This window comes from Hyperolius riggenbachi, chromosome 4, assembly GCF_040937935.1.
Source record: "Hyperolius riggenbachi isolate aHypRig1 chromosome 4, aHypRig1.pri, whole genome shotgun sequence".
Taxonomy (NCBI): domain Eukaryota; kingdom Metazoa; phylum Chordata; class Amphibia; order Anura; family Hyperoliidae; genus Hyperolius; species Hyperolius riggenbachi.
In genome coordinates, this window is record NC_090649.1 from 100,523,232 (window position 1) to 100,536,751 (window position 13,520).

General features: G+C 43.4%; 1 protein-coding gene across 2 annotated transcripts in view; it reads right to left on the minus strand.

The window, feature by feature from the left end:
* Window positions 1-4,808: 4,808 nt before the first annotated feature.
* The window catches only part of COLEC11 (collectin subfamily member 11), a 66,780-nt gene continuing 58,068 nt past the window's right edge, over window positions 4,809-13,520 (minus strand). Inside the window, exons 6-7 of one of the 2 annotated variants that reach the window (XM_068280339.1) lie at window positions 8,590-8,685; window positions 4,809-7,015 (exon numbers count right to left, since the gene is read on the minus strand). In XM_068280339.1, coding sequence (XP_068136440.1) covers window positions 6,624-7,015; window positions 8,590-8,685 — 488 coding nt within the window. In that variant the 3' untranslated portion in view covers window positions 4,809-6,623. Of the gene's footprint in view, window positions 7,034-8,589; window positions 8,686-13,520 lie in introns of both variants that reach the window. The other variant, XM_068280338.1, reaches the window with a different exon arrangement.

Consider the following 13,520-nt stretch of genomic DNA (forward strand, 5'->3'; position numbering starts at 1 on the left):
ACTCCTTAGGTGAAGGTGAGTATCTCTTTTTTTGTTTTCATTTAGCTTCAGACTCACTTTAAGGTCAGTATTCTGTGCATGTGTATGTGTACATGTCACTCTACTAGGCAGCTATTCGTACAAGTTATCCACTTACTCCACTTGGCTGTTACTAACACTGCTTAGAAATGAGAACCTTCACAGAAACATGGCTCTGAAAACAAGCCAGATAGTGGTCAAACGAGCTTTTTCCAATAACATCGGCTTTAGAGAAGTTTGGAAACATTTGTTTAACTCCTTCAGATCCAAGTATTTCGAACTTTTAAATCTCTGTACATTGGAAACTTTTTTTCAGGCTTTTTAAGGTGTACTGTATTAAAGGGAACCTAAACTAAGAGGGATATGGATGTTTCCTTTTAAACAATACCAGTTTCTTGGCAGTCCTGCTGATCTCTTTGGCTGTAGTGGTTGAATCACACACCTAAAACAAGCATGCAGCTAATGCAGTCTGACTTCAGTCAGAGCACCTGATCTGCATGCTTGTTGAGAGCTTGTGGCTAAATGTATTAGAGACACAGGATCAGCAGGAGATTCAGGCAACTGGTATTATTTTAAAAGGAAAAATCCATATCCTTCTCAGTTTAGGTTCCCTTAAAAGGACACCTGAAATGAGATGTATATGGAGGCTGCAATATTTGTTTCCTTTCAAAGAGAATCTGCAAAAAAACAACATCAACAAAAAACAGCCCCTGGGGGTACTTAGCCTCTGGATCCTAATGAGGGGTCCAGTGCTGGCGGCCCCCCAAAAATCAGCCAACAAGCTTGTTAGGGGTGGCGCAAGCGCAGTACCGGCTGCAATATTTATCTTCCATGCTCCTGGTTAGGTGCTTTCTGATGGGCTCCAGCAGGAATAGCCAAGTCCTATCGGGTCCTCTCTACTGCGCAGGAGCTCTTTTTTTGTTACATATTCCCTTTAAACAATGCTCATTCCCTGGCTGTCCTGCTGATCATCTGCCTCTAATACTTTTAACCATAGACCCTGAACAAGCATAAGCAGATCAGATGTTTGACTTAATTTGACTAGATTTGCTGCATGCTTATTCACGGTTCGGTTGTGTGATTCAGACGCTACTGATATATGAAATACATGGTTGTCAGGCAACTGGTATTGTTTAATAGTAATAAATATGTCAGCCTCCATATGCCTCTCACTTCAGGTTCCCTTTAAGTGGAACTTTATATCAATAGTGCCGCTTTTACACCATAGATTGCTATATACACCGGTCTCGGAGTTTACCAAGCTCTTATCATGCTTCCTGTAAAAGTGGTATATTACTCACACCACTCTGCCAGATACGTGGTAAAAGTTCCTGCATTGCTTCTGCAAGCTCCAGAATAGTCTGAGTTCTTTAATCATAGTGGAATATTAGGTATATTACTCACACCACTCTGCCAGATACGTGGTAAAAGTTCCTGCATTGCTTCTGCAAGCTCCAGAATAGTCTGAGTTCTTTAATCATAGTGGAATATTAGGTATATTACTCACACCACTCTGCCAGATACATGGTAAAAGTTCCTGCATTGCTTCTGCAAGCTCCAGAATAGTCTGAGTTCTTTAATCATAGTGGAATATTAGGTATATTACTCACACCACTCTGCCAGATACATGGTAAAAGTTCCTGCATTGCTTCTGCAAGCTCCAGAATAGTCTGAGTTCTTTAATCATAGTGGAATATTAGGTATATTACTCACACCACTCTGCCAGATACATGGTAAAAGTTCCTGCATTGCTTCTGCAAGCTCCAGAATAGTCAAAGTTCTTTAATCATAGTGGTATATTAGGTATATTACTCACACCACTCTGCTAGATACATGGTAAAAGTTCCTGCATTGCTTCTGCAAGCTCCAGAATAGTCTGAGTTCTTTAATCATAGTGGAATATTAGGTATATTACTCACACCACTCTGCCAGATACGTGGTAAAAGTTCCTGCATTGCTTCTGCAAGCTCTAGAATAGTCTGAGTTCTTTAATCATAGTGGAATATTAGGTATATTACTCACACCACTCTGCCAGATACATGGTAAAAGTTCCTGCATTGCTTCTGCAAGCTCCAGAATAGTCTGAGTTCTTTAATCATAGTGGAATATTAGGTATATTACTCACACCACTCTGCCAGATACGTGGTAAAAGTTCCTGCATTGCTTCTGCAAGCTCCAGAATAGTCTGAGTTCTTTAATCATAGTGGAATATTAGGTATATTACTCACACCACTCTGCCAGATACATGGTAAAAGTTCCTGCATTGCTTCTGCAAGCTCCAGAATAGTCTGAGTTCTTTAATCATAGTGGAATATTAGGTATATTACTCACACCACTCTGCCAGATACATGGTAAAAGTTCCTGCATTGCTTCTGCAAGCTCCAGAATAGTCTGAGTTCTTGAATCATAGTGGTATATTAGGTATATTACTCACACCACTCTGCCAGATACATGGTAAAAGTTCCTGCATTGCTTCTGCAGGCTCCAGAATAGTCTGAGTTCTTGAATCATTGTTTTAGTGATCTACCAGGTGGCTTCTTAGCATCATAGCGGGACCCATTTGAGGATGGAGGATCAGGCACAGAGAACAGAGCATCACAGCAATGCTGAGCAAGTACAAGCCAAGCCAAACTCAGCCAAACCAAGTCCCAAACCACATACCGTAATTCATGGTTCCTCAGTGTATTTAATGAGCCTTCTACATAACACATCGAAGAAACTTCCTAAAACATCGAACCACAGAAAGTCTGTCATTCTGTTCCTGCAGAGGCTGAACTGTAAATAAATCTCTGTTTGCCGGGAATGCAATCATGCAATGAAAATTTGTTCACACTGGCAAGACTAACCTTGCCAGCGGTTTAGACTTTGATGGCTGTGTGATGAGTTACTTTGATGGGACAGCAAAATCACACTGTTGTACAAGCTGCACACTCACCAGTGTTGTCCCATGAAAAGTAATAATAGAGTTTTAAAAATGTGTGGGGTGTTCTCTCTCTCTCTCTCTCTCTCTCTCTCTCTCTGTCTCTCTCTTATATATATATATGTTGCATTGCAGGTTTTGCCATGTCCCCAGTATGGTTCCCAATGTTACTCTAAGTATTGACATTTCCCATCCTGGCATTTAACTTGTAGGGATAGCATTGGTTCCTGCATGAGTTGTGTGAAAGAACTTACATGAGAATTTGCATGCAAGTGTGCAGAGGTTTAATTGACTTTGCCGTTTTTTTTGCCACACCCCCTCCAGCACCACACTATTACATATTAAAATATTTAAATATCGAAGCTCGAGATGAGGAGTCTGGATTGTATTTCTGTGTTCTTTCTTGTATTTAATCATTGTGGTTAGAATTTTATCCAATTCTCTCCCTCTTTTCCCCTGTCAGTGACCATTGTCAGCATACACACAGCTTATGTTGGTGTGTGTATGGTCACTGGCATGTATTTTGGTAGTTCCCTTGCGGTATTAGTTTGATGCACTACCTGTCCCAAGAGAGGACATTAGGATATGTGTTTTGGCATCGGTTTATGTCGTTCAAAGACATTGCATTTTGACCCCCCAAAGGAATGCACAAGCACCGCAGTTAGCAGATCCTGGACGCTACATGTAGCTTCAAGGATGAAACGAGGTGACAGGAAGTGACACAATCATTTGCACAAATGACGGTAAAGTATGGTACAGATGGCTATTCATTCATTTCATTTCACAACGAAGGGTTATAATTGTCATTTAGTGCCAGTTCAGCCCCCTTATGAACCAACACTAAAAAAAGAAACAGTAGCTTAGGTATAAAGCAGAGAAATGCATTTTTGATATCATAACCAAGCATTATAAGCAGTGGTGTACTTAGGGAATTTGACACTTGGTGCTGATTATTTACAGACAACTCCCCCTCCCCCCAACAAGTTTTTTTTTTTAAGGGAGGGTTGATGGATTGGGGCGCCGAGCTAATTTTGGGGGATTTTTGGGGAAAAGGAGTCGTAAGGATGTGGACATAGCTAACCTTTATGAAAGTGTACTCTATACAGTGCTGCAAAAGATGTGCTATAAAAATACACAACAATAATACGGTAGGACATTAGACTATGACTATGGTACGATTAGATTGTGAGCTCCGCTGAGGACAGTCAGAAAAGGGGGACATATGTAAGAGGGGGATGCATGGGGGGGGGGATAAAGAGGTAGAGGCACAAGAAAGAGAGCATGGTGGGAGAGGAGAAATGGCAGGAAGGACTTTCATCAGGACTGCAGATATTACCAGTGCTGTTTGGCAGGGACATGCTGTTAAAATAAACTGCTGAAATCTGAAAAAGAGAAAAGGGTCATGGGGGAAGACAACAGGGTGGGAGGGGGAGCTGTGAAAAGAGATAAGATTACTTGCAATACAGCTAATCTAAATTTCCTGGAACTTGCTTCTTTGCCATTACAGAAATCAGCTGTCAGCACCTGTATCATTGGTTTCTGAAACAGCAGACTGCCCTGCATTATTGATTAATTACTCTGAACAGGACAAATAATCAATAGTCCAGGGCACTCTGGTATTACAGCAGCCAGTACACATGGCTACTCATGACAGGCAACTTCTGAAGCACTAAACACATCCTGACACATCTCCCTGCTAATGTCCCAGTTGCAGCACAGCAATCATTCTCTCTACTCACCCTACTGCTCTGCACATTCACTCACTGCAGGCTGTGTGTAGAGAGTGAGGAGACACATTGCCCAATGGACAGGAAGGGGGAGGGGTGCCACATCTAGTGCAGGAAGCAGTACAGTCCCCTGCGCTGCCTGCTACTGTTTTCCCAAATGTTGCCAAACTATGAAAAAAAGGTCCAAGGTGGAAAACATAGTGGCTGAGCTCCACAGTGGCACCACTAGCCATGGCTACACTTGGGACTGTCAGCACCTGCAGCCTTGTGGTAAGTACACCACTGTTTATAAGTCAGGTGCCACATAAAGGCAATGGCACATTTCTAACTGGCTAGGAAGACAGTCTTGACAGTCTGTGCTGCAATCCCTGCTAAGTACAGTTTATGTACACCACTGTGGATCCTCCTAAGAGGCCACTGTACCAAGAAGAACATGAAATTACTGGTACTGGAAGTGGTTGGTATCAGATTGTAAGGTTATTGGTCTTTAGACTGGTTCCTGGAAATCATTTAAACCAACAGTGGTTCTAAGTGGGCCTACAGCCATTTCCAGAACCATCAAACAAATCTACCTGCAGAGTAAACAATTCTAATGTTAGGTAGACATGTGAAATATTCTCCTCCCCCTTGAATTCTTGAGATTTCAGTAACATGGTTAATGCCTACTAGGTATCAGCGGGGGCGTAACTAGAGGGGTGCAGCCCCTGTGACCACAGGGGCCCCAGAGAAAAGTAGGTGGGGGCCCAACTACTACTTCACTCTGATAACATCTGATAAAGAAGTCCATCTTTCAGATCAGGTGTTGCGTCTACCTTTGGACATTATGATGTCCACGCTCAGCACAAGCTGAGCCCCCAGGTTGTGAGGGTCACAAGGGGTTGACAAGACGAAGTGTGTGAATAGTGGGAGTCCCATCAAAGTTATGCTGGGGGGGGGGGGGGCAATGGTTTTTAATGATGTCACTGGGCATCAGGAAAAAAAAAGTAAACAAAAATGTTCTCAACTGTGACACAGGTGACAAACCTTTCTAGCAAAGAAAGGAAGGGTCAGGATGTTTGTCACATTTTTATTGCTGTCTTCCGACTCCCCCATAGGCATTCCATCCCGTCTACATAAGTATACTAAATGGAATTGGCATCCCAAGAACACATTGAGAATATAGTCTATTTCAGATGTTTTAAGTTGGCAGTAAAATTTAGCAATCGCGCTTTGGCATTGGGTACAGTTACATGACCACTCAGTAGGACATACATGCTCTAGTGTGTCAGTTTCAATCAGGTTGTGACCACTGCATTGACCATTCATTGTAGAACAGCCGTGTAAATTTTAGTTTATAGTAAACAGATCCAACAATTATTGATCCATCATTATTTCAAATGAATAAATCTTTGTGTGTAAGGCCACATTTCCATTTACTTTACTTATATCCACTTTGGGCAGGGCGATAGACTTTTATTTGACATAGTACTTTACACCTGGATATGGGTCCAGTTTAAGGGATTACTATCGCAAAAAAATAAATAAATGCACTATCAATTATTTTTTTCCTATGTTGTGTTCACTTACAGTAGGCACTAAACATCTAAGGGATCTGACATGTTTTGGACTAGACCATCTCCTCATGAGATATTCTAAGTATCTCCTTTATTTTTTACAAAAAGCTCTAACTGGAAAGGACCTATACAAAGATGTTGGCCAGCCTCCCTACTCACTTGCATGTGATTTTGGCAGTTGAACTGAGCAACTGCCGTATAGTACATTTGAAGGATGTGTCAGACTTTCACAAACTATTGTAAGTGACAGTGACATAGGAAAAAAATATATTTATAGTGCATTTTACTCTTGGTCATTTAAACATTTTATACATATGCCTAATTTTACGATTTTTTTTTTTGCAATAGTGGCCCTTTAAGAGCCCTTTGGCAAGTATGTGCTATCATAATGATGCAAACTTGGATCTACAAAGCTTCTTTATCAAACTCACAAATAAAATACATAGTAATAAGACAAGAAACATCATTCCACCCTCCTGAAGAGACCATCTCTGCACAGTCCTCCTCATCGTAGGCGTTATTCGGCTCCCCTTGCCGCCATTTGTTGAAGGTCTGCATCGGGCTGCGGTCAGAATACAAAAACTGACCTTCTCTATCCAGATCATTGATCCCAATGAAAATCCTGCTGAGGCCAGCCTGGTTAATGTAAGAGGCCATAAGGCTGTTGGTTGCCTCATCCTTGGGCATGCTGAGAGTGCCACCTCTTCCTTGGCAGTAGGCCTGGGCCTCCGTGTATTTCTTCTCTTCTTTCACCAGAAGGTAGATCTTACTGTCCGTTTCTCGCACTCCAGCAACAACTGCGGGGGAGGGCAGTGCTGAAAAGTGAGCACTTATATTTCTATAACAATCTTAATGCACATTTAAAAATTAGGTAGCTGCAAAACTGTAAGCACAGACACACACCATGTTTATTGCAACGATACTTCTAAAAAGGAAGCCCATAGAAACCTAAAGTAAAATGACCACAGCAGGGCTAGTGCTGAGTAGTTCAGAACTTCCCTGCTAATATCACCACTCCCTCTACCCTTTTCTGTGGTGTGGTGAGGTGTGCAGGCTCCTCCTCTCAGCATTAGCTACCTATGTAAGTGTGGGAGAGTTAGTGCTTGCCAAAAGTAGGCAGCATTGAGAGAAATGATGCTCTGAGCACAGTGACCAGTGCTTGAGAGAATGGCTGGGGCATCCATAGAGTCAAAGGTGGCCCAGAGCCTGTAGGGGCCCCCAAGGTGTGTATCCCCATACACGCCTGCAGGGAATGAGGAAGAAAAGCACCGTGGGGAGAAGTCCGGAGTGTAGAGCATGGTGCTGTCTCCTATGTCCTGCCTGGATTAGGCTAGGTCCACACTTGTCTGTTGCAGATCGGATCAGTTTCAAATGAATCCGTTTTTGTAAAAATAGGAAAAATAAGAGAAAGAGAGAAATGGCCTTTTTGCAGCCTAGCTGTCACTCTCTGGCCACAGGCACAGCGTGGGGATGGAGATGATTGATGCTGCCTCTGCGCTGCTGCTGCTGGCCTGCTGCTCCTCCTGAGGGTCCTGGGCACACTCCTCCAGTCACAGGCACTTGGAGTCTCACAGGCAGCCTCCGTCCGTGTCTGCACCGCAGTCCTCTTCCTATCAGCCGCACGTCACTCCTTCTTCCTCCCTGGCCGGAACTACAAAGTAATTGTCGGATCCGTCCAGGGAAGTAAATCATTACGCCAAAAGTAGTCCCCCCCCCCCCTCCTCCTCCTCATCAGCTATACATGGGTAGAAGGGACTGGGGGGGGGGCGCTAGCTTTTGTTATAATTATATTTTAAAATAAAAAAATCCTCTCTCAGCTACGGGCCCTATGTGACTTAGGGCTGAGACGGGCCCCATAGCGATCGCTATGGTTATTTCTACGCCACTTTGTGTACACTCTGGATTTGTAAGGAAAAGGAGGAGAGGAATAATGGTGGACACCTTATGATTATGTGTGTCTGGTAGTGAGGTGGGATAGGTCCTGGGAGTTGGCTCTGACGCTGCAGGGGGCATTGCTAGGAAGACTCCCCCAAGTTACTTTTGTCCAGCGATCCCATTGTAGCTAGAACCGGCCCTGTCTGAGAGGGGAGGAGACCGCACAACCCACCACTATACAGAAAAGACCAGTGTATATATAATATATATATATATATATATATATATATATATATATATATAACACACCCCTAAAGTGCTACAAGGCCACTAATCATACTTCACCTTTCATTACTATATCTACGGTAATCAACTGAGCAACACAAGCTGAATGCCGATTGGCTGATTTTGAGAGCTGTGATACAGAGCATGTTCCTCTGTATCTTACAGAACAAGACACACATAGATACATTACAAAGTAAAAGTCAACGCATACCATTTTTTACAAACTTCAGTTCCGTTGTCAGCTGCGTGACCTGAATGTCCATCTCTCCAACAGCTTTCCTCAGCTGTCCACACTCACAGGGTATCCCTGCAAAATAAAGACATGATTTATATGGGCAGGTAGTGATTTTTGCTGTTTTCTGCTTTGTAGCCTGGATTTCAAATATATACAGTACAAACCAAAAGTTTGGACACACCTTCTCATTCAAAGACTTTTCTTTATTTTCATGACTATGAACATTGTAGATTCACACTGAAGGCATCCAAACTATTAATTAACACATGTGGAAGTATAGTACATAACCAAAAAGTGTGAAACAACTGAAAATATGTCATATTCTAGGTTCTTCAAAGTAGCCACCTTTTGCTTTGATTACTACTTAGCACACTCTTGGCATTCTCTTGATAAGCTTGAAGAGGCAGTCACCTGAAATGGTCTTCCAACAGTAGGGATGGTCACTGCTTTCCGCATTTATTTTCCGCAATTCCGGACAGAAATTGGTCGTTCCGTTTGGTCGGAACGGAATTGCTTTTTCAATCCGGCGGAATTCTGAAATTGTTTGTGAAATTCCGCCGGTATCCGTTGACGGTTTTAAACTGAAAATTCAGTTCAAAGGCATCAAGTCCTAGAGAGTAGAGATGATCGGAAATGCAATTTCCGTTCCGGCTGAAAAATCTCTCTCTCTCTCTCGGATTTGTAGGCTGTGAAAAGCAAGCTCACATGTATTGGCCAGGAATCAAACCCAGGTCAACTTCTTGGAAGGCAGCTATGCTCACCACTATACCACCAACGCTACATGCTGAAGCCAGCCTGCCATGTACCATTACGATATACCCAAGAGAAAAATGAGCTTGCTTATTTGCCTAATTTGCTAGATGAAAGCAGTGGGACACATGGTGATACTGCTTACAGGCTTCAATTCAAGACTTCAGAAAGATTATGTGCCCCCCTGGATGATGCTAGTGTAACACACACAGCAAAGGACAGCAATTTGAAGTCTGGAAGATTCCAGGGCAAGGGTGGGAAGGATGAAAAGCTAGGTGGCCATGCAACCATTCCTGCTAACCTAAAGCTTACTTGTGACTTACAACACATTGGCTTAAGACTTTACCAAATCCAATGCTCCAATATGGGGAAGCTTCTCTGTTTGCTGTTTTTTTTTTTTTTTTTAAGTGTGGTGTCACAGTTCACCCATCTCTTCAACTACAAGAAAGGCCTAGGAGTAGTCTTAGCTACCCTAATATCTATATTACGGCAGGGCCCTTATTACACTTTCTCTTACAGGGCTATGGAAACCGTTTTGCGATAAAGCAAGGTGCAAAAATGAAATCATGCCTAGCACAGGATGGTTTCAATCTATCAACCTCTGGGTTATGGGCCCAGCACATTTCCGCTGCGCCACTTTACTTACGTTTGTATATAACCTTCAAGTTTAAGAAGGGTACAACATGAGTTGAAATAGTTACACTACAATCTATGTTACAGCAAGGCCCTAATGACACTGCTGGCTTACTGAACAGGCAGAGCCGAGTTTCGAACCCTGGTCTCCTGTGTCAGAGGCAGAGCCCTTAACCATTACACCATCCAGAGAAGCTTCCCCGTATTGGAGCATTGGATTTGGTAAAGTCTTAAGCCAATGTGTTTTAAGCCACAAGAAAGCTTTAGGTTAGCAGGAAGGGTTGCATAGCCACCTAGCTTTTCATCCTTCCCACCCTTGCCCTGGAATCTTCCAGACTTTATATTGCTATCTTTTGCTGTGTGTGTTACACCAGCATCATCCAGGGGTGCACATGATCTTTCTGGAGTATTGAATTGAAGCCTGTAAGCAGTATCACCATGTGTCCCAATGCTTTCAGCAAATTAAGCAAATAAGCAAGCTCATTTTTCTCTTGGGTATATCGCAATGGAACATGCTAGGCTGGCTTCAGCATGTAGCGTTGGTGGTATAGTGGTGAGCATAGCTGCCTTCCAAGCAGTTGACCTACCTGTGTTTGATTCCTGGCCAATGCATGTGAGCTTGCTTTTGACAGCCTACAAATCCCTGGAAGACAAAACCGAGAGAGGGAGAGATTTTATTTCCGCCGGAACGGAATTTCGTGGAATTTGGAAAAATTCCGACGGTATGTAGCAGTTACGGAATTTTGCGTTGGCGGAATTCTGCAATTCCGTCGGAATGGAAATTGCACTTTCCGATTATCCCTATCCAACAGCCTTGAAGAAGTTCCCAGAGATGCTTAGCACTTTTTGGCCCTTTTGCCTTCACTCTGCGGTCCAGCTCACCCCAAACCATCTCGATTGGGTTCAGGTCTGGTGACTGTGGAGGCCAGGTCATCTGGCGCAGCACCCCATCACTTTTCTTCCTGGTCAAATTGCCCTTACACAGCCTGGAGGTGTGTTTGGGGTCATTGTCCTGTTGAAAAATAAATGATGGTCCAACTAAACGCAAACCGGATGGAATAGCATGCCGCTGCAAGATGCTGTTGTAGCCGTGCTGGTTCAGTATGCCTTCAATTTTGAATAAATCCCCAACACTGTAACCAGCAAAGCACCCCCACACCATCACACCTCCTCCTCCATGCTTCACGGTGGGAACCAGCCATGTGGAGACCATCCGTTCACCTTTTTTGCGTCGCACAAAGACACGGTAGTTGGAACCAAAAATCTCAAATTTGGACTCATCAGACCAAAGAACGGATTTCCACTGGTCTAATGTCCATTCCTTGTGTTCTTTAGCCCAAACAAGTCTCTTCTGCTTGTTGCCTGTCCTTATCAGTGGTTTCCTAGCAGATATTCTACCATGAAGGCCTGATTCACACAGTCTCCTCTTAACAGTTGTTCTAGAGATGTGTCTGCTGTTAGAACTCTGTGTGGCATTGACCTGGTCTCTAATCTGAGGCTGGTGACTCAGATGAACTTATCCTCCGCAGCAGAGGTGACTCTTGGTCTTCCTTTCCTGGGGCGGTCCGCATGTGAGACAGTTTCTTTGTAGTGTTTAATGGTTTTTGAGACGGCACTTGGGGACACTTTCAAAGTTTTCCCAATTTTTCGGACTGACTGACCTTCATTTCTTTTTTTTTTTTGTAACTCTGTTTTTATTGAAAGGTATACAAACGAATAGAATATGCTATACAGATGATAACAGTATGGGATATTGCAAAGTCATATAGAGGTGCATTGGATAACAACTTCTTCTGTCTGGGATTTCCAGACACTGACATGTATCTAGCTAGACAGAGAAAAACAGTCTATCCTCCGTGTGAATCTCAAGCTTTGCATGAGAAAGGGAGAGAAAGATAAGGAAGAAAGACCAGATAAAAAGTCTTTGCTGTTGTCCTTTGAGACGGGTATGCAAGTGTATCACATAGAAAATGTCCCACATCTGTGTTGAGAGCGAAGACAATGCGAAATTAGAGTCCTGTTATCCAATCTTTAGTATATACCCTAGGGTGGAACTAAAGGGAAAAGAACTATCGCATAGGGGGGTGGGTTGTAGGTGTGGCGGGGGAGAGGGGAAGGAGAGGAGTAGGGCAGGGAGGGGGGGAGATTTGTTAGGGCACAGTGATCGATAGCCTCAGCCTAGTGGGTAGAAATCTAAGTGGAGAGACCGTAAAGACGCAAAGGGTCTAGGATTCTGTGTATAGTGCCCTGCCCGTTCAAGGAGGCATGTAGTCTGGTGAATAAAGGAGCCAGGGTCCCCAAATTTTGTGGTATTGGGTTTCAGTATCCCTCAATGTGGCTGTCATTTGTTCCATTGTCTTCATCCAGTTGATTTTAATTTTAATGTCTGCAATGGTAGGGGGAGCTCTATTCTTCCAGGCTGATGCTATTGAGAGCCTTGTCGCAGTTAAAATATGGGTGATTAGGCGCATAGGGAACTTGGTGACTCCGGGGATAGGTTTGCCTAGAAGTAAGGTGACTGGGTCCAGTGGGATAGATATGTCTGTGACCGATAATATCAGGTGGCGGACCTCTTCCCAAAGAGGGGTGATTTCTGGACAGGACCAAAAAATATGTTCGATAGTGCCTTTGTGAGGGCAACCTCTCCAACAGGTATCAGGTGTATTGGGATAGATATTTGCAAGAACTTCAGGGGTCAGGTACCATCTGAATAAGAGTTTGTATATATTTTCTTTGATTTGTGTGCAGATAGATGAGTGTTTGGCATTTTCCCAGATATCTTCCCAATCGGATCTGCTTATATTGGTTGAGAGAGCTTTTTCCCATTTCTTCATATAGAGGTGGGAGGCCTCTAGAGTGCCTGAGTTCGATTGTAGAAGAGAGTATATCTGGGAAATTAAGCCTTTTTGGTGTCCCTTATGGAGGCAGATTCTTTCGAAGGCGGTGAGGGAGGATAATGAGGATGCCCCCTTGGTGTGGCAGTTGAGGAAATGGGATATTTGGTTCGCTTCCATGATTCCTGAAGGGGAAAGGGGAATTTTTTCTCTTAGTAAAGATGGTGTGATAAGTTTGCCAGTGGCGAAGTCTGTCCAGTTTTTTAAGTTAAAGTAACCTAGGCGATACCATTTGGCTATAAAAGTGGGGATAGTGCTGGGGGGAAATAGGGGGTTCCCTAATATGGGGTATAGTGGGGATGGGCTTGACATTAGGCCTGCTTTACGTGCTGTGGTTTTCCAGATGTTGAGAGTAAAAGGTATAGTGGGGAGTAAGTTCATAAATGGTAGTTTAGGGGGGTTTGTGGTCCAAACAAAAGAGGCTAAAGATAGGGGAGAAACCTCCATGGCCTCAATTATAGCCCATTTAGAGAAAACTCTTAGGTCCGACCATTCCGTCAGCTGTCTTAAATGTGCTGCTTGATAGTAGTGTTTTAGGTGTGGTACACCCAACCCTCCTTGTTCTCTAGAGGAGAGAAGGACAGTCTTAGAGACTCTTGGGCGTTTGTGGTTCCAGATAAATTTTAAAAA